This window comes from Triturus cristatus, chromosome 6 (genome assembly GCF_964204655.1).
Source record: "Triturus cristatus chromosome 6, aTriCri1.1, whole genome shotgun sequence".
Taxonomy (NCBI): domain Eukaryota; kingdom Metazoa; phylum Chordata; class Amphibia; order Caudata; family Salamandridae; genus Triturus; species Triturus cristatus.
This window is the reverse complement of record NC_140589.1, coordinates 150,947,841-150,969,962: the sequence shown is the minus strand read 5'-3', so window position 1 is coordinate 150,969,962 and position 22,122 is coordinate 150,947,841. Positions and strand designations below refer to the sequence as shown.

The 22,122-nt window shown below is 41.4% G+C and overlaps 1 protein-coding gene across 1 annotated transcript in view; it reads right to left on the bottom strand.

Moving 5' to 3' along the window:
- DNAH14 (dynein axonemal heavy chain 14) overlaps positions 1 to 22,122 on the bottom strand; it is an 894,889-nt gene that overhangs the window by 110,137 nt on the left and 762,630 nt on the right. The window contains exons 74-79 of the mRNA XM_085610384.1: positions 17,576 to 17,732; positions 15,301 to 15,511; positions 13,826 to 13,928; positions 12,225 to 12,452; positions 11,102 to 11,299; positions 9,545 to 9,744 (exon numbers count right to left, since the gene is read on the bottom strand). Coding sequence (XP_085466510.1) covers positions 9,545 to 9,744; positions 11,102 to 11,299; positions 12,225 to 12,452; positions 13,826 to 13,928; positions 15,301 to 15,511; positions 17,576 to 17,732 — 1,097 coding nt within the window. The remainder of the gene's footprint in view (positions 1 to 9,544; positions 9,745 to 11,101; positions 11,300 to 12,224; positions 12,453 to 13,825; positions 13,929 to 15,300; positions 15,512 to 17,575; positions 17,733 to 22,122) is intronic.

Sequence of the window (22,122 nt, the reverse complement as noted above, 5' to 3'; positions counted from 1 at the left end):
ATTCTAATCAGGTTGGTTGCCCCATTGTTGCACCTTGAAATCCCAGCAACAGAGTTCGTGACACTCCAAGATGGCCGCTAACTAACCTTCGAGTTTGGCTCAAGTGCGCAAGTGCAGACATTGATGTTAAACAATTCGTCCATTGGGCAATACTGCCTATGATACAGAGGGAGTTGCACTTTCTTAAAATTTACCGCCTTTATTATATTATAACTTAGTCTATAATTCAAATTCAAGACGATTACACGCTCGATGTGCCTATGCAAAAATTTGGATCACGACCTTTCAAGATGGCCGCAGGTATCCTTTAGTTTCATTCGAATGACGCATGTGCGGGGAATGGCTCCTTTTCTATTTTTACCAGTCCCACAGTGCACTCGGCATTGCAGCCGGATGAATGGAGACGCTTAAATCGTCGCTCAGAGATATCGCATATTAAGTAAGTTACCGCTAGCCTTAGATTCTTTAGTTATACGACCCCCACTGCTATTAGACAGCGTCTTACAAATTCCATGTTGTTTTTCAGTTTAAATCACTCTGCTACCAACATATCATGGACAAGTGAAAAAGACTAATCAACTATATATGTGAGTGTCGCCCAATTTACTCTATTATTATCGCTAGTTGTACCATCTGTTTGAGAATGCATATTACTTAAAAAAAAACGGGGTAGACAAAATATTATGAAAGAGGGCTTAATTGAGAGAGTTCTCATTGGCAATTGGCTATATTCTGTTTGTTTCCTTACTTACTTTTAGGATAGGTTAGGTATTTAGACCCTTCCTGAATTTAGGTTGAATTCAATTGTCTCTTGATGTTAAAGAAGTTATTTCTTGAGATAAGGTCTAAATACTTACATGGCTGTATATATTTTAATTAGGCTGGATCGAATTGACTAAAGTTCCCCCCAAACCCTGCCTTGATCAGTGGTTGAACAGAAAATTGTGGAAATATCAGACTATCATTACCATTAGGTAAGTGAAATGGTAACCCGCATCTATATAATATTCTTTACGGACGGTCCTAATATACTATTGTCACTTACACAATTCTAATTTTAGTTCCCAGATAATTGTCCTGAAGAGACCCCTTATCCATTGTGGGTTGAAACGTCGTCGACACAAACTAAGAGAGAGCGAGAAAGATTCATGTTATTGTTGAATGCCTCTCATTGTTTTTAAGACCTTTCTTTGAATCTTTATTCACTTATTTTTCACCTTGAAGGCTATGATCACTTCACTGGGTTCACCTTTTCACTTTCTACCATTGTGCCTATAATGTCAGAAAATCTGTGACCTTAACTGTTTGTGTGAATAAACTGTTATTCGCAAAATAAATCATTTTTACTTCGGCTGAAGTAAATAATTGTCCAGGTTACTGTTTCAAATTTAATTGAAATAATTTTCTTTCTTCTTTTTGTTCGTGATTGACTCAATTATGAGTATATAAAATTGTACTCTTTATTGAAAACGTGTTACTTCAAATAAGTTCCTTGTGGACACTGTTATTGCTTATTGCAAAATACCCAGTTCACAGGGACATATGGGTTGCTCTTGTGCTTGTTTATATATATATATATATATCTATATATAATATGTTCTAGACACTAAAGCATTGCATCAATACCTTGCCAGACCACCTGATCCCATACTCCAGAAAATAGTGCCATGCCATCAATCTATTCTTCAGTGATAAAATCAGATAGTACAACCACAATATCAAGTCTGCTCCCACAATGCACTCCTTCCTGCAACACCTAAAAATAGCATTTCTTCAACTTCCTCTCCCTCAAATGCACCTCCTCTGAAGATGATGTCAATTCAATTCAATACTTTTTTAGTTAGATTTGGAACTCTAATGAGGTCCACAGTAGAATCAGACAGATTATACAAACGTTTTCTTCACAATTATATCATAATAAAATATTAAAACAATGATGGCTTAGCCTTACCTTTCAACAAAGCCCTCTGCAGACAATCTCACAAACTTCTCAATACTAACAGTGTCTCCCTCCTCTAGGAAAGATGTAAGAAACAACCATCAAGGTAGACCTGATCTACTGATTCCAAAATAATGCACTATAGATGCCAAGAACCTGGTTAACTACTGGACGATCACCAATATACCCTTCATTTGTAAGATCATTAGAAGATCATGCTATGCACAACTGCATGATCACATCTAAACCAACCATCTCATGCACAACTATCAATCTAGCTGCATATCACGCTGCAGTCCTCTAACAGCCAGTACTCAAATCATAGCTGATGCCATCATGACCAAAGATAACAATGATCCTTAACTTCTGTTACAATCTGAACCCATTAGCTGCTGTTCTTGCTATCAAATACCCCATCTTCTTCTTCTACATCCTGAAATCACAACTAGGATTCACAGGCAATGTCATTCATTGGTGCTTCTACTTATCCAACCCACCCTAGTATGTCAAAAATCGCACCTACAGATGCAAGAGGTTCACAGTCATCTTCCCTTTTTTCTCAGGATCCATCCTGGCCCTGTCATTTTCAACTTCTAGATGGAGCCCCTTGGAGCTTTACTTACTGTCAACCGCATCAACGTTCACCAATACACTGATGTCACACTACTGTACATGAGTGTCCACACCACCGCAGACATTCAGTGGCCCAAGAACTGCTCCCATCTCAACCAGTCCTGGATGTCCAGCCCCTACCTCTAACTCAACCCAACCAAAACAGCTTTAATACTCAGAGAAGCATAAAGTAGGCCAATAAGAATCAAGCATCTAAAACCATCCCCATCATACCTCAGCACATCCGCCTCCACAACAGCCTCACAGAGAATGCCACTACCACAGAATTCTATAACAACAGAGGCGTGGACGGTTCAATTTGCAATGGTATAGAGATCTAAGATGGAACAGTCATGTTTCACATCATAAAGTAATAAGGCTCGTAATTCCCAATATAAAAACCACATTCCAAATTCCACCTATTGAATGATAAAAACAAAAAACAAGTAGTCCAAGACCTGAACCCGGAAGGATTCAACCACAAAGCCAAATCAATCGAACTCACCCTTGACACTGACATGATCCTCAAGGAACATATCACCAAGAAGAGCAGGACATCCCCTTTTCCATAAGGACCACCCCAACTGATATAAAGTTCCTAAAGTCAGACTCAATTTTGAGTAGGCTAAGACTCCATTATTCCTATTTTTGCCTAATCATCAGCATGGCTGCCTTTGACACACATGCCATCTTTCCTTATGTTCTAAGAAAACTGTGAAAGTGTCAAGACATAAGACACCGAATGCGCAGACAATGACATCAATAAGACACCTGATGTGACACTAGTCTGGGACAAGTGCTTCTTTTTCATTATTTCAAGGTCAGGCAATAATAATAACATAAACAATGTAGTCCGAATTGGAGTGCTTTTACCTTATTTGTTTATAAGAATATGTCTAAAACTAGCATCTTGATGCACACAGGTTGCGTCCGACAGTCCTATGGTTATGTCAGAAATTACCATATCAGATACACCACAGTATAAAAGGCGCTTGAAGTGACCACTTGGCAGGAGATGCCCTTTTCCCTAGATTATCGCGCAAGACATTGCCCCAAGATCTTGAAAGAGACTGCCAATCAATCAATCAATCACATAATTTGTAAAGTGCGCTACATACCCGTGAGGGTTTCAAGGCGCTGGGGGGGGAGGGGAGGGTTGTAGCTGCTACTGGTCGAAGAGCCAGGTCTTGAGTTGTCTCCTGAAGGTCAGCAGGTCTTCGGTCTGTCGCAGGTAGAGGGGAAGGGTGTTCCAGGTCTTGGCGGCGCGATGGGAGAAGGACCTGCCTCCGGCAGTGGTTCTCCGGTTGCGTGGGACCATGGCCAGGGCATGGTCAGCGAAGCGGAGATTCCTGTTGGGTACGTAGAAGGAGAGTCGACTGTTGAGATAGGCTGGGTCGGTTTAGTGGAGTGCTTTGTGTGCGTGGATCAGGAGTTTGAAGGGGATTCTTTTGTCGACGGCGAGCCAGTGCAGGTTCCTCAGGTGGGGGGTGATGTGGTCGCGGCGTGGGACGTAGAGGATCAGGCGTGCGGAGGCATTCTGGATTCTCTGTAGTCTGCTGATGAACTTGGACGAGGCTCCAGCGTAGAGGGCGTTTCCGTAGTTGAGTCTGCTGCTGACAAGGGCCTGGGTGACTGTTTTCCTCGTGTTGGTCGGGATCCATTTGTAGATCTTGCAGAGCATGCGGAGGGTGTTGAAACAGGTGGAGGAGACTGCGTTGACTTGTTTGGTCATGGAGAGTTTTGAGTCAAGGTTGCGTGCGTGGTCAGTGGGGGCCGGGGGGGAACCCCAGTGATGTGGGCCACCAGGAGTCGTCCCATGCGGAGGGGTTGGATCCGAGGATGAGGATTTCCGTTTTGTCTGATTTCAGTTTGAGGCGGCTGTCCTCCATCCAGTCGGCGACGGCCTTCATTCCCTGGTGGAGTTTGGATTTGGCGGTGAGGGGGTCCTTAGTGAGGGAGAGGATCAGCTGTGTGTCGTCGGCATAGGAGATTATGTTGAGGTCGTGCTGTCGGGCGATGTATGCTAGTGGTGTCATGTAGACGTTGAACAGTGTCGGGCTGAGGGAGGATCCTTGAGAGACGCCACAGATGATCTCGGAGGCCTTGGATCGAAACGGGGGGAGGCAGACTCTATGCGTTCTGCCGGAGAGGAAGGAGGTGGTCCAGTCCAGGGCCTTGTTACGGATCCCTGCATCGTGAAGGCGTGTGCGTAGTGTGAGGTGGCAGACGGTGTTGAAGGCGGCGGAGAGGTCCAAGAGGATGAGGGCCACCGTCTCGCCGTTGTCCAGCATGATCCTGATGTCGTCTGTGGCGGCGATGAGGGCGGTCTCGGTGCTGTGGTTGCTGCAGAATCCTGATTGGGATGGGTCAAGGATGTTGTTGTCTTCGAGGTGCCGGGTGAGCTGGGTGTTTACTATCTTCTCGATAAACTTAGCTGGGAACGGAAGCAAGGAGATGGGCCAGAAGTTCTTGAGGTCACTCGGGTCCGCCTTGGGTTTCTTCAGTAGGGCGTTGATCTCTGCGTGCTTCCAGATCTCAGGGAAGGTGACGGTCTCGAAGGAGAGGTTGATGATTTTGTGCAGGTGGGGAGCGATGGACTTGCTGGCTTTGTTGAAGATGTGGTGCGGGAGAGGGTCGGTATGGGGATCCGGAGTGGACTGTTCCCATGGTCTTGATTGTGTCCTCGATGCTCACGTTGGCCCAGGTTGTCAGGGTGTCGTGGGTGGTGGGGTGCGGTGGGTTCGGTGCGGTGTGGTCAGTAGGGGTCGTCCGGGGTCTGAAGCTGTCATGGATGTTGGTGATTTTCCGGTGAAAGAAGGTGGCGAGGGAGTCGCACAGGGCTTGCAATGGTGGGATGTCGTTCGCATTGGAGCTGGGGTTGGAGAGTTCCTTCACGATGGTGAAGAGCTCCTTGCTGTTGTGTGCGTTGTTGTCAATGCGGACTGTGAAGGAGGTTCTTTTGGCAGACCTGATGAGGTGGTGGTGGTTGCGGATGGCGTCTTTGTGGGTGGTGCGGCTGTCTGGAGTCTTTTCGTTGTGCCATACGTTTTCCAGTTTTCTGCAGGTGCGTTTGGAGTTGAGGAGTTCCGGGGTGAACCAGCTGACTCTTCTGCTGGTGTCTGCGTTGGTGGGGCTTTTCAGGGGAGCAATGGTGTTGGCGCAGTCGTTCATCCAGCGTTCAAGGGCGAGTGCCCCTTCATCCGGGTTGGTTGGGGTCGTCGGGGGGTTGAGTGCGAGGTTTGTCTGTAGTTGTTTTTCAGTGATTTTGCCCGTATTGCTGCAGCACCCCTTTCTGTGCTGAATGCTGATACCGAGCCCAGTCCGGTAGGACAGAAGCTATTGCTGCTGCGTGTTTTCATTTAAGAGAGATCGTCTCTCCCGGCTACTGATATCACCTCATTGCTGTAAACAGGTATGTATTGTGTTGATTCATCCTCAGAAACTCTACATGCAAGTTCTGCTACTCCATTCTCTCATAGTTTAGAGCATTGAAGTAGGTTTTAGATTGTTAGGTGATATTTCCACTACAGTAGAAATGTTCACATTGTTTGTGTTGTTTACAACATGCTTTAGTGCTGTTTTAAAAATATTCTGTGTGGTTATTTTAGATGTGCTAAGCAACAGGGTGAGCCTGTTGAAATAAACACTTTTTAACATAAAATGCCTTTTCTTAGTGCAGTACTTGTGTGTGATAATGTGAAGAATGAAATTGGGCTTTCAATTTGCCACTGCATCCCTGAATCCCTGTTTAGGAACTGTTAGTAACCTAGTAACCTAGAAAGCATGGTCACCACATCAACTAATTACTGAGTGGAGTTGTGTGTGGCTATAACAACCTGTTTTTAACTTTCAATTCCTGGTTCATTGAACTAATTTTACTTGTGACACCTGTGGATGTGAAAGAAAACCTTGTAGAGTAAAGGCAGAGTATTAGTTTACGCAACACATCAATCCTTCAATTCAAGAAAGAGCTGAGGACACACATCTTCAAAGAACATTACGTTGTAGCTTGTCACCTCTTTGTTCAGACCTTGGCTGCCCCTCCCGATCAGGAAACATTTTCAGTTTTTATTTTTTCCCTTTAGCAACGTGCTAGACTCTGCTGCCTCTGGTTAGGTTGGTGCAATGTAAATACCACCACATACATACATATCACATACTTCCTTTTCCATACAAAGATACATACCCACACAACTATATCTCAACACTCACACACAAACACACTGAGACAGCAAACCCTCACGGACACAGAAATACACCCCAAGGCATCCATTAGTGAGAGAACACACTAGTAGTTACCAAATACAGAAAACAAAATGTTTTTGTGTATTTTAGGCGAAATAATTCTCATTCTCTCTAGACTCTTTCACCCTTGGCCATGTCTGGATCGCCTCCTTTATCAAGAGGCGGGAGTTGCTGGGAAGCATGTAGGCATTGGGGCCATGGACTTGAATTGCGGCAATCCCTGTGTACAACTTTAAATAGGAGCCTTGTTTCCTAGGCTTATTCTGTTATTTTCCAACGCTATCTCTAACATATTGACTGGTATGGCTGTCTATCATGGGTTAAAATACTTTACTAATTGTATATACATCTCTTTAGCTGTACAATTGTGCATATTTATTTCATGCTGTACCATGAAAAAATTAGGAATAAGGAAATTGATCATTTACAATTCACTTACTGACTTATACAAACATTGCACAATCATAAAACTGGAAAAGTGTTCTGTTATTTATTTTTAGATGAGCCACGGTTCTACGTCATACTTTTAATCATTTATTTCAGGAACCTATTTTGTGCTATGTTACCTCATAAGCATATCAAAATGCTTCTCTGTTTAAAAAAGAGATCTAGCTCACAATCCATCTCTGGTAAAGCTGCCAGAATATCGAACTCAATCACCCATCTTTTTATGCCTACAAGAAGAACTTTAAACAATTTGCCAATGGCGTTGTACCCAATTTACTAAGCTCTATCCCTCCATAACTATGCACAAACCTGCTACTTGATGCTTCAAGAAGGACTTAATACTGCTACTAACTCAGATATACTTACCTAATGAACCACTCCTACTCCTGGTTGCATTATTCCCCTCCGGCCTCTTGTAAACATATGGTATACAAGCTACTTAAATATCTATATTTTACACGTTCTGTTGTAACTTTCCTAGCATGTGCTATACAAAACTGCAAACAAACAACTATTATGATTTTAGATGAGTTTCGAAATAAATCATATACAGGATCTCTTGATTTTAGAAATAGCTTGTGCTAGTACTGTCATTTGTAGGCTCGTATTACTTAATCCTCAGTGTATACATTTCTCGATAAAGGATACCTTGCATCAGTTATTGAGCAAGCCAAAAACAAAGTACAACGCATATCAAGGAAGCTACTCTTGTAAAAAAAACAAATAAGCTACACACAGTTGATAGACATATGTCATAGGTGACTCAAGTAGACATATCATCATTAAAAATAGTTAACAAATATTAGTCAATGGTACAAAGTTGCCTAAAGTGGAAAGAGTTATTCAAAGAGAGACCTTGATTTGCTTACCAGAGATCTTTAGGGATCTGGCGATTAACACAAGATTGGCAACAGCTAGATCGCAACAAATGTTTTTCAAAACGTCTAAGACATATCAATGTCTACATTGTAACAACGTAATGTAATCAAATGATGTCAGATATCCACACACTGGGATATTTTTTCAACTTGTAGTAAGATAAATAGTGTGTCCAGCATCAAATGTACATGCAGACTTTTATTAATCAGTCAAACTAAGAATGTGGCGAACATATGTTGGTTGAAACATATGAGTCATTTAAGAATTAAAAATTTAAATTCATGATTGGAAGTACTAGAATTTATTGATAGTGGATAAAAGTGGGAAATTGGTATAAAGAAGAGGGGCTTCGTGGATGGAAAAATTAGATATGGAAATCCTTCTTGGGCTGAATGAAAAACTGGAAGTCACTGGATTTCTATAGCATTAGTTGACAAAGGGGAATAAGTACAGCTTGATAATCTAGCATTTGAGATGGGATATCTATTATTAAGGAAATATTTTCTCTCAGACTGTGATGCATTTGAACTTTAAAGACATCTTAATTAATTTGTGTAACAGTTTAGAATGGAGTCTGGAGAGGATGGGATATTTGATGAACACTGGAGTATTATTTGAGAAATACATGAAAATTATGGAAATTTTCAAATATGGAGAATATATTTAATTCCAAAAGAGATCAATATAAGGATGGTTTTGTTAATTCAAATGCATATAGGGTAAACAGGTACATAAAAATGAAGGAGAAAAATAACAGGACCATAAGGATGTATTTTCAGGCCTTAGAAAATAATGAAACACTAAATAGTGTACCTACGAAAGCATTCATATCTGTAGTGAGCACATCTTGGAATGCTATAGAAATATAAGGCATTTGAAAGGTGTGTTTAAAACTAAAAAAACAGAAAAAAACACTTCCAGGAGATTTCCATACGTAAATACACAGCAATACGTATGAGTAAAAATACTTCCATAAATGAGGCATGTTAGGACTGATACAGGTTTGGCTAGGCATGAGCAAAAGCAGAGGTAGCCAAGCAAAGGATCTATCGACAACTGAGATTAGGGACTATAGTGTTCAGGTACACTCAACTGTGAACTGGCACTGTATATGATGGAAGTTTCTAATGTCTAACTGGGTCCGCCCAAATATTTGCTATGTGAACACGAAAAGGAGTATCTCAAATAAGATAATACCAATGAAGAAGTGAATTGTCTGTCAATTTTCTGTTTTGCTTAGGCTCACCTGAGGATTTACAACTGTGTGCAGATGAACTACATCCATCCATGAACTGCTTCATGAGAAGCCACAGCTGAAAGTAATTAAAAAGTTCCTATTTCTTTTTATATGCTGCCATTTGGATGGAATGTATTATTGTGTATATTATTTTATGCAGAGGGAAAAGCATTTATTTAACTGACCTAACAACAAGGTTGTCCATTTCCATCCTGGGCTGCATAGTGATGATGGTGTCTAGGAAGACAGTAGTCTGTGACTCCAGGAAGGCTCTTTCAGCATTCGGGTGCATCCCAAAGATGTCGGGGGAATCAGTGTCGGGCAAGGACTGCAAGTAGCCCGCGCAGTCTTGCAAACTTGCAGTTTCCAACACGGGCCGATACACCTGCAGAGAACATGAAATGGTTACTTTTCTATTAGACAATATTTGTATATACATATACTAAACACTAACTTGCAAGTAAACGTAGAGTACTACCTGAAATGGGGGATATTTGGCACTGGAAAAAAAGTTGCTGATCTTAGAATGGCCGGATAAGGAGCAAGTGCTACAGCTTGATCAGCAGCTGGAGCCCCTAACCCTGTGGGAAGTGAGCCTTCCCTACAAGGATCTTTGTGGGAGAGCACTAGGGGTGGATGTAGTGTGGCCAGAGACAGTGTAAGAAGGCAAAGGTCATGCCAGGGGAAGGGTCTGTAATGGGGGACTGCTACCAGCATTGGCAATACACCTGCACACGGACACAGGGAATGGTTTGTCACTGCCACAAAGAAACACTGAAACTACCCAGCTTTTAAAAACTTTTGTAAACACATTTTGATAAAGAAAATTGCCAGTTTCAGTCTATGGGCTAGCAAATTAGTAGTCCCTATATTATATCGCAAATACAGGAGCTGTGTGCACTCGTTAGTGGGGTTTTTGATGCAGGATGAGGAGCAGTGCTCAATTTGTAAAACAAATAAGTGCCTGGGACCTCGTCAGGCTGGCACTGCAGCTTGCACCATGCACTGACCTTGCCAGAGCTGCCAGTGGGATTACCAACACAACTACTAACCATCACACGCCTACAAGAGTGACAATTGGGACTATTACAGGCCCCCAAATATATAAGAATGGCTTGGCAGCAGGTATTAGTCATCTTCAATGTATATTGAATCTATAAACAACTGTGATTGTGCTCATCCATAAATTAGACAAAGAGTGCCGCCATGTCATAAGTGCCGGTGTTGACAATTAAGTGCCGGTAACGAGCAACAGACACCAGCGCCTCAAATTGAGCACTGATGATGAGTGAAATGAGACTGTTGCCAGTCAATTCTTATTTACATTTTATTCATTAACATGGTAGTAGTTATTAGAACTAAAAGAACAGACATCACCTGGGCAGGCAATAGTATGTTATTTGGCAGCCCCTTCTCAGCCCACCCCTTGTTAGATACATAACATCAAGCAAAAATGAATTAAACAGCATTGTGTGAAAGTATGCAGTGATCAGACAATTAGTTGGGCTAACAGTAAGGACCATCGCCATACAGTTTAGACTCAGTTCAAGGTATGGTCTTTCGTTTGATTAGATGTTTAGACCAGACAGTGGCAAGAAAGGGCTACAAGGAACGCAACTGAGCTTGAGCTGATGGGTTTGATTGTCTGCTCTTGGACTGAAATTTCTCCGGATAAGAGAATATTTCATAGAATGTAAAATCATTGATAAAATCAAATGGGTTTAAATTGATCAACATCATACCTTATCACTTGAGAACGCGTAGTCTTCCTGTAACATTGCAGGGTTGTAAAAAGTATCCAAAATACTTAACAGGCATCGGCGGTCCCAGTTGTCTGTCACTCGTCCACCATATACCACTTCACCAGTGAGGTAATGTACAGCTTGCCACGGTATCTCACTTTGGCTATCAAGAAGCATTGCCAGCATCTGCATGGAAACCTATGAACAAACATTAAAGATGATATCTTTATTAACCAGACACAGTTGTGCAAAAATAAGTAATATCGTTGCAACCAATATTTTACTGTTGTTGCAGATTTTTGCATTGTATTTATTTATGAATTTCCGAAGGCATGGCCTTGCTTTCCCATTACACTCAAGAGACCCAGAGCCCAAAACAAATCCTCTGCTAAATAAAAAGCAAACAGCAAAACAAAACTCTTCTATAGCCTAAGTGCACCTGCAGAATACCCAGTGCTCAACTCTCAAGATGTTTTGCAGCAGGGTCGTATACAAACATGAATGTTGAATTTATGGTTGCAATCCCAAATGTTGCTACAAAGAATAAGGATTTGTTTTGTGAAATTTCCTGACTGTAAATTCGAGGTATGTCTGGGGACAATCTGCCAATATGACAAATTTTCCAAAATCGAAGGCTTACGGTTAGGAGTTGGAACAAGGGTGTCCAAAAGGCAAGCCGTCTGGAGTGAGGTGAATACCAACAAAGTCATTAGAGACACCTCATGCGGGATGAGTGAGTGTTAGTCACTGACAACTTCCTTGTGTACTGGGGGCATAATCCAAACCTGAGGATCTTTGGAGGAGACATTCTCAGGTATCAAGTGTAGCTATATTTTTTGTGAAAAGGAAATATCCAAACAGGCCAGTGTAAGAAACAATGTGGAACGTAATATCCTTGCTTCTGTGGTGTGTTATGAAGGAAGTGACATCACAATGCAGGAAGGGTTTTTATCAGCCAGATGCTATGGCAAATTGAAGGCTGGCACCAATATGATATCACTTTGTGCTGATAGATGTACAGCTAAAATGTTTCCAGATCCTGACTGACCCATGAAAAAAATTCAAAGATGAGGATTCTGTGTAATATTAGAAATTACTTACCTTATTCTTGTTAAAACCTTACCTCTAAGTCAGAAGAGGTGAATTCATATGGGATATTCCACCCCAGGGCACCATACTTTCTTCTCTCATTGACTACAGCATTGAAGAAGCAAAGGCTGAATAAAAGCCTTTTCCAAGATGGTCTCCGTTCTCCTTTCTCAAAATTGCTTTCTGTTACCTCTCCAGAGCCACTGCTGCCAAATGTTTGAAGTAATTTTCCCTTCAGTCCCTTTGGTTGTTCTACTGCCATCTTTGGAACAGAATGTCAAGTGTTAATGAAAACTGATTGTTTAAAAAAAATTTTTGTTGAGGCGTAACAACATACAATGAAGCCAAGACAAGACAAGAAAAAAATAAAAGGGAACAAAAATACATAAATATAATTACAGCGAATACCGTAGTTGATCTACTCATTTAATCAGAACTGAGAATCAGGCTTCACAGAACAAGCACTGCCAAGGACAACAGAGCAAGCCAGAACAATAATTTATGAAAGAAATTGCTCAATTCATCCATACGCTACATCAGCCTCTTCTCCAGGAGGCGTGTGCACAAATGGCGATTTGGATTCCTTCTCTTGATTTTGGTGTAAGGAAAGCCCAATCAAAAACTGAAAATGTTCATTCATGTTTTAGATTTTTCTTTGGCTAATTGGCCTTTCCTCTCATCAAAAGCAATGGGAGGTACCCGGACAGACATGTGTCAGCCCAGCTACTACAGGCTCAGGGAGTACCAGGGCATACCAGACCTGTATTTTCATGAACTATCATTATGGCTCACCAAGGCAAGACCTGGAGGTGGAGCCACTTTTATTACCCACAGTGCTCCCTATTGGCACACAGCACACCACTGGATTCTGGAAGTTGGTGAGCCACAAAACGCTCCCTTTGTGGGTAGTGGATTAGCAATAGTGCCACAAGCTCTAATGCAAGTAAAAATAATTGCCCCGGTACTGCTATTTGGACAGTAAAATACTGCAATAATTAGGGTTGAGTGGGACCCTTGGGCGTTTGGGCCCCAGTGTCACTACACTTAAAGCACCATTGATAGCTATTCCCCTGTTTGTGGAACTGTAACGTTAGCCAGCAAAGGGAGAATTCTGATTGGCTGGTCAGCGGCCAATGTTCCACTCTGGTGCCAACCTTCTTCGAACCTCTACTAAGAAGCAAAGAGAAACAAGGCCATGCTCTAGCATTGGCAGCATGTACCATCACAGAGTCTGCAACTGGATGATTAGTAAAATGTAATGAGTTAACAAACGTAGCCCTTTGCTTCCTCAAAATGGAGTCTAGAAACAGTTGGCTTTGCCCAGATATCCGCAAAGGAGTTCTTAAGTGTCTCCATAATGGTAGGAAACTATCTCATCTCTAGGTCCTCCCTTCAAACTATCTCAAGCTTTGTCAAGCACTTCTAATCCATTGCATAGCCGGCACCTTATACCATGGCGAACCTATATTTATTAACAACTATAATTTGCGGGGTGGAGGGCCTAATGGATAAGGTGGGAGGCATGTGTAGAGCAATAAAACAGAGGGCATGGATTTACTCATGGCAATGGGGGTACGTTTATGACACCTCCTCCAACTTCTATCTGCTATTTATCTGTCACAAACTCCTCCCTACCTTGAAACTCTTCTGCAGTATAGGCACTGGAAATGAAGGGTCCGGCTTTGAGCTCAACCACAGTCTGAACTGAGGATCCATAGATGTGCTTGGATTGGTGAACCTACAAACAAAGCAATTACAAAAAATATAAATAAAATACTTACTGTTAAAACTATAAAAAAATAATAACAAACCTGTCTATGTTAAGACATTGGTTTGCCCACCTTGTTCTGTTTTCTTTAAAATTGTGGAGCACTAACGGAAATGTATGAGGGAAGATTGTGGTGGTTCAGTGTATCATGCTGTTCATCTATGTTTTTGTTAAAAAAATATTAAAATGTTTATTTAAAAAGAAATTTGAAAATTAATGTTTTTCTCATTTATTATATCCAAAGTATGCATGCTACTCTTTTGGATTTTCAAACTGGCACTACTGATGTTGGATTCGACTCATCAACTTGCTATATTTGCTATATTGGCCTTGTGGGAATAAACATCATTTAGAATGCAAATTTGTTTGCACTAGATTTATGCAAAAACAACAGTTGATGGACAGAATGCAGAACAATGTCATACATTCACCCCAGTACAGAGATCTGGGCCTAAATCCATCGTTTTTTTGCTCACCATGCCATTCCAGTTTGAACCCAGCCATATGCCAATCAGTCTTGACCCTGTGCCTCATGGGAACAGTCCAGCCCGAACTGCCAAGCCAGGTCCTCCCTGGACTGGAACCAAGCATCCTAGGACCGGTTTCGGGGTTTCACCCCTCTTCAGCCAGGGTAGCTTGATTCCAGTGGCATGGAGAGCACGGGACTCACGTCTGAGAATACCCGTCCCACTCGGGGTGACAAATGCACTAGATTTATGCCCATGTAAAATTACACAACTAAGCGGTAAATTAAAATGTTTCCAAATCTGGCTACATGAACAGATTATGGATGGTCAAAGGTGAGAATGTGAAAAATTTGATGAACATCTACAAACTCAAACTTATGTGTGTATTTCAAAAATTATAACAGGCAGGTTTGAACTCTGAATACAGTCAGAGATTTACTCCTGTTAAATAATGGATATAGGTACTCCTGTTCGACAGATTGATTTGGAGGGTTAGACTTCTGAGTCAAAGGAGCCATTCTCTGGAATGTCGCCCTCCCACCACCCCCAAAACATCACATCCAGCTCAACTCCTCGGAAATGGCTTAAAGGGGCTATTTAATGAGTGATATCACAGTAGGTCTCAAATAACCCAACAGACGTCATGAAACAAAGCAACACTGTAGAATGCTTTTTGTGGTTGAGTTAATGCTGCGGACTGGGTGTTTCCTCTTCACAGGATGGCCCTTTTAGAAACAATGCTATTTATTGCCGGCCAATGGTGACCACTCGGTCTCTGTACTTCACCTGTTTCCTCTGCTACCCTCAAAGCAGGTATTATACATGCTGAAACAGTTAATGAATGAACTTTCAAATGTTGATTTGCAAGAACTTACGAGTCAACGATTGTGCGAAGTCTGGGCATAAAAGAGGCTGCTAGATGGCAGTTCTGGAGGAAAACCCATCGCCCCTTGAGTATCTGTGCTTTCTTGATTAATTCCTCAGCTTTGGCACCTTGACCACGGCCTAAGGAAACCATGTCCAAGTGCAATGCACTCCCTCGTGTCTCCAGTGCGAGTCGTTGCAGGTGTGCAGCTGGATCTGTCCCTGTTGAATGACACAGAATAGATAGGTCACACTGGCCACAAGTCAGCATTTGTCTCCAGAATCAAAGACCTGTGCAGCTATTTCTGACTTAGGGCATCTTTACAATGAGGCATTGAGGGAAGGTGTATCCTGTTGTTACTTCAAACAGTTGGATACTGCTCACGACTGCAGTACCTTAGTAATGCATTTAAGATACAGGAATATGAGATGGAAAAAAGACTGGGCGGGAATAATGTGTGCCTATTTTGCAGGCCATAGCAGTTACAGGGATTATTCAGCGTAGAGAAAAAACAAAACAAATCTCTTTAACAAGTTCTGCGTACTAACAATCACCAACAACAGGTATTTTAGAACCGTTCTTTGCTTGACGTCAGCTAGGATTTTGAGATCCATGCTTACGTCATTCAACCGATGGCCCCTTTAATACAGATACTGCTCAACTTACAAACTGTATTTTGTGGTACACAAAACAGTACTCCAGTAGTAGTACTTACTTACTATAAAATGCATTTCACAAACCTAGCAGTATAAATGTCCACCTCTCTCATCTTTTCTGTGGGGAGAGCCTGACACATGTAAGTTGACTACTTACTATTAAGGGCCTGGTTTAGATGTCAGCGGATGGGTTACTCCGTCACAACCATGACGGATATCCCATACGCTGAAATATAAATCCCATTGAACCATATGGGATTTATAATTTGACTGACGGGATATTTGTCAGCGTTGTGACAGAGTAACCCACCTACCGGCATCTAATTCAGGCCCTAAATTTGGAAGAAGCCTAGGGAAGTGGCTAGGAAAAAGGGCATACTTACTACTAAATGGGATCGGTTTAGAGAAGGTCTGTGAGGGGTATAGGAAGAGGACATGGACCTACTCACAAAAGAGTAAACCAACTGATATTCACAAACTCACTTCTGTAGTTACTACTGTCAAAAAGTACTAAAAGAGTAGTAAATGTACTCCAACTCAGAGCTTGAGTAAGTCCAGCACCACACATGGCCAGCCACTGGTCCTGTAACACCCTCCCACAGAAAATTATAATGATAGGGACTTAAAATAAAACCCCATTGAAAATAATTTAAATTGAATTAGATTACTTAAACTAGTTAAAATAGTAATATATCTAATTTATTGTTAAAAAATAATCAAAAATGAAACATATTATCTTAAAATATTTCAATACCTTTTTTAACCTAAAAAGTAATGTAACTTTTTTATTAAAATGTAATTAAACTACTTCTAATGAACTCTATACCTCACTTTTAATAATTTTTAATACATGATATTTTTACTTCAGATGCTTCTTTTTAATTTAAAATTAAAAAATAATTTACATGTAATATGTCCACAATAATTAAATTCTAAAATAAAATTAAGTTAGTATTACAGTAGATTTTTTTCTATTTTGTTCGACCTTTAAAATAAATATATGAAATGTGATCACATTAATATTCAACATAAGAATATTTTTAAATTTTTTTCAAGTTTAATAAACATTTTACTCTTCCCAGTGGCTAGTCAGTGTAGAGAAAAAAAGAATCTCTTAATTCTTTGGGGCAAAATGGTGGCAATCATTGCTGTTCAGTGGGCATACATGGCCCTATGGTGTCAAGGACTTTTTGCCTAATTGGTTACTGCAAGTCCGTTGGTAGCTGGCGCTTATGGTGTCTTGTGGATATTAAGTAAGTATACTTACCTCACACTAGGACTGCAAGTGTAACTTGCATAGTATCACAAAGATAGTCACACATACCATCCCCTTTCACAGTAAACCAATAATTGCAATAATTAAAACACTGATTGCAGTCTCAGATTTCCTTAAGACATGAATAATCCTTCATAAATAAGGATCTGTGGCTCAGCACCTAAAAATGACGTCTTACAAAAAAGAGTTCTTGAGAAGTGCAATTTGATCTTGTTACAGACGTTTTGCTCACTCTCTGAGAAATTATAGCATTTCCACTTGATACCTAAACAACTTCACAATAGCTTATATTCAAATATTTTCTCTCTAGTCTTTTAAAAAAACAATTGAAATATTGAAAATTGAAAACCTACCGGCAGAGAGAATGAAAATAAGTGGAGTAGTAGCATTGGACTCTTTATATACTTCCTTCAAGTTAATTCCACCACTTTGAAGATACCTTGGTCCCATTTTCTCAATAATGAACTCTCTGACAGCACTGGTCAGACATTCCGGCCTAAGAATTTTTATCTGAAAATAAAATAGATGGAAAATGTACATTTGTATTGAAAGATTGCGTACAAAATAAAAGGGCATCATTACAGAAAGAAGAACTGACAGCAGTAATATATAAGTATAACTAGTGGTACACACCACCCAGTGCTGAAGAAGACATTTGTTTTGGTGAAACTCAACATCAGAATTTCAGCCTGTCAACTCATTGAACTCAGACAAAAGGCGAGTCAATCTCATACTTTGCCATATTCCTCTCTAGGGATGTCATAAGTTTGTTCATGCCTAATAATTGCAGATAAGTAGTAGTCAGTACAGTTATTTTGATCTTTACCTTTCCTGGGGCTGGGGCGGCCTGAATTGCAGCACATAGAGCCAGGGACATTTGTCTGTACCTTAAAGCGTGTAGCAGAATGGTGTTAGACAGTAACAGGTGCGTATATTTCAGCAATGTAGGGATGAGTCTGGAACACTGCATCATCTGTATCTACCACCTCTGTCAAGAATAGGTGTAACTTCAGATAGTAATGTAAACTGTGTATCAGTGTGTGTCCCACCACACATTCACCTGCATAGTTCGATCGGCGTTTGTTTCACTAATAAAGTTTGTCTGATGTCTACTGCCAGTAAAGAGCCATCTTGCACACAGATTCTCTTCCTAGTGTGCCCTTTACTTAGCTATGTGTACATGTCTCTGGGGCATCCTTCTGGAATCTTGTTGAGGAACCTTATGATAAGGTCAGACACAGGGATTCCCGAGGATGGCAGTTGACCCGAGTCTCTTCAGAGAACAGACATATCGAAGGATGATTAATAAAAAAAGGTTTACTTACACCACGTGTGTTGGGCTTCAATAAATTGACATTGCAACAGTCTCCTCACTCTTTCTGTGTGAGTAACCTCCTCAATTCCCCCTCCCACCATTCTTGCCCCTGTGACTTTTTGGTGTTACATACAAAGTTTATATAATTTGAAAATCATTTTTTATCTCCTTCACTAGTGCTAAGCCACCCCTCAAATTTGATCAGATGCCTACTAACTGGTGGTTTAACCAATGGGCGTAATACCCAAGTATGATCTGGCACTAATGGAATCTGTCTCATGGATGTTATATTCACTTTTTTGAGTTTCAGATAAATTCATATTGGTCCCATTAAATAAATATTACAATCTTATATATTCCTGGGATCCACAGCCGATGTGAAAGATGGATTACCTAGCGAAGTGATGACACCCATTTTGCATGCCACCCTGTCCCACATGGCCTGTCCCATATGGCTAAAGTGGCCCAAGTCACTGGGGAGATCCTAGTTTGTATTGAGAGATTTAGAAGATCACATTTGATGCTCCTCCCCAGATAAATATTGAAAACTTTATCTTGCTTGCACATCGCGAGAATTCAAGATGGCAGCCACTAGCTGGAATCATTTGAGTTAGCGCTCTAGTGTTTTGTTCCCTTGTGCTCCTTCCTGAACTCACGTTCCGCATGCGTAACGCTGAACCCGCCCAATTTAACTGGGCAGCGAGGTGTGTCTCCTGAGCATGCTCGCTCTGAAGAGGATTTATTTCACCTCATTATTCCAATTTATTTTCAGCTCTGCCTCCTAAGTTTAAGGTGTGCACACCGTGGATCATTCCCCATTATATAGTTGTGTTTGCAAAGTTAGAAATTGAGCTTTGAGGACAATACATTTACTGAGGAAATTGTTCGTACCAGCAGATTTTCGAGGAAGAAAGACAGTTAGACTACAATATTCAATACAATCCCAAAAAATAACTTATTCTTGTATGTTGCTCAGGGAAGGAGACTTGAGGCATTTATCTTGGTAAAATGATTTACGTTATATCCAATCTCCTTCAGACTATCCAGAGACTGTGTCAACTCAAAGCTGAACATATAGATACATATACAAATTGATTTTTTACACATTCATATTAAGAGAGAAGCTAGTCCACAGAGTCTTCACGCACTTTATATTAGAAAGTGAATTATAGTATAGCTGAATATATGCATAGGAAATGTTCTAATAATTGTTTAATTTGTTATTCAAGCATTGATGTAGCATCCCCTTGTCTTGCTCATCCAGGTGCAGATTTATCTGTCAATAGAGAATAGTAGTTGGGATTCCCACATAGAAGATTAGTAATTTTGAGGGAGTAACCAGGATAGCCCAAGACTCTGAGACAGCCCTCTTTTACACCAAATTCCTCTTTGCCCCTTGCCGGTGCTTAGCTACAAGAAGACCCGCTATTCTGTGCATACAGCCTTAGGGGGAATTGAGTATGTGCATCAGCTGCTGTGGAATCCTCTGGTACAGTTAGTTTTGCACACCTAAGCCTAATTTAAGTTCTTTAACTAAGACCAAAGAATCTTCCAAACATGCTCCTGCTTCAATCTGATTGACATAGGACAACTGTTTTCTATCCTCACTAATTCCACCATCAAACATACTTGTAAAGAAATGCAGTATCTTGTAATATTAGGGAGCATTATATATGTCTTCTCTTGGTATTTTATGGACAGGTCATCTTCATGGGCTAGATTTCCTCCCGGCCCATAAGAAATAATTTAGTTCCCTCTGAAATTGTTTAAATATCAGGCACAGCAGTGGTAAAGGAAGGCCTGGAATATATACAAGGTCTTGTAAAGATCAGACATTGTTACCAATGCTACCCTTCCAAACCACCAGAGACTCCTTCCTATATGCCAGCCTTGTGGTTCACCTTTCAGCTACTGGAGGACAGTCACAAAATTAGCTGAAATCAACTGATGGATATTAAGAGTATTGGAATTATTTAGTATCCCACTGAAAGGGTTGAAGGTCTTTCAGTGTTGAGGCCCATCTAGTCAAAGCTTGTGATCTCTGAAAGGTAATCCTCAACCTGGAACATGACTATTGGCCTTTAACTCATCTATTAAGGGGTGGATAAAGTAGAGAAGGTCAATTAATATCGCCAATATGTAATCTGCATACATGGTCAGACTATGACTGTCTCTTCCAATATGCACTCCATTAATGCCTGGGTTCTTTTGGAATCTCTCGGTAAAAGGTTCTATTATGAGGCCACATAGTAATGGAGAGATGGGACAGCCGTGTCTCATTCCTGTGTAGATATCGATCATAGTCAAAGAATCTCCAAACTACTACTGTATCCGTAGGCTCTCCCATGAGCCAATCTCTAAATTTCGGACAAAGCCAAATCTCTCTAGTGTAACTGCGAAGAACTGTGATTCAACTTGTTCAACTGTTAATGTACCTATCGATGCATTTGTTTGCAAAAATGAACTATTGTCTTTATTAATAGAATCACCCGTTCTGAACTCCAAATCTACCTCAACACACAAGTAGCCAAAGTCTAGGGGGACGCGTTCCAATTACCAAGTCAAAAGGTCCCCATTCCCCCCGGCATCCGGCCCAAAATTGTGGTTTCCTTCATGGCGCATAGTACCACAGCACCCCGAAATGCACTAGATGCTTCCAATAGAGGTCCCCGTTCCAGTTACAAATGAAACCATCCACTGTCATGGGAACCATATTCTCCTGCCACCTAACAAAGCAGGGCCCAAGAACCCCCACAGACCCCATACTCAAGAGTCAATAAGCTAAACGGCCTCAGTGTAGGGTGACCAGATATCTTGGACTTGCCAGGACAGCTTCAGTTCTTTCTTGGTGGTCTTTTCTGGCAGCTCCTTTCTATGTGATTTTGGAGAGGCTGCACCAAGCTAGCATTTATGAGTCCCGGTGCAGGAATGGGTGCCATCCGTTTTCAGAGCTAACCCACAAGAGTCCAGGCCCTCTAGGGTCTCGGGGCCAGCGTTTGCTTCGATTGGTGAGTGTTGTATTCTGAGCCCCTCTGAAATGGGAAAATGACAGTCCCACGTAGTTTTTTTGTGAAAACAACTGATTTTTTACGAATCTGGTAGCACTACCTCAGCATAATGACGAGCTCAGGACTCCAGCTAAGGTTCACTGAACCTTTCATGGTGGGTTGTGTTCCGAGGGAGAGGGGGTGCCAGGGACGGAGGTTTCCGAGCATCTCACGTTAGAACACTGGGCACATGGAACTCCAGTTCCAGGTTCAGCTTGATTCCAAACTCAGCCCACTCACGATGCCTAAATGTAACAGGCACTATCTAGGAAAACAGTCGGCCCGAACTATCAACCCCATGGGGCAGGGGAGGGGAGGGGAAAGGACCTGACTTGGGGCAAGAAAGACAGTATAGAATGCGGCCCAAGGAAAACGCCCAAAATAAAAGGAGAAAACCACCCAAAACGATAGCCTAAAAGGAAGTTTTGAGTAAAAAGGCGGGGTGTGGTTTAGCCATAGTGAGGTATCTGAGACCACAAGGGAGGGCCACGTTGACCACCACGTGTCAGAAACAGGGAAAGGCACAAAGCACGGAAAC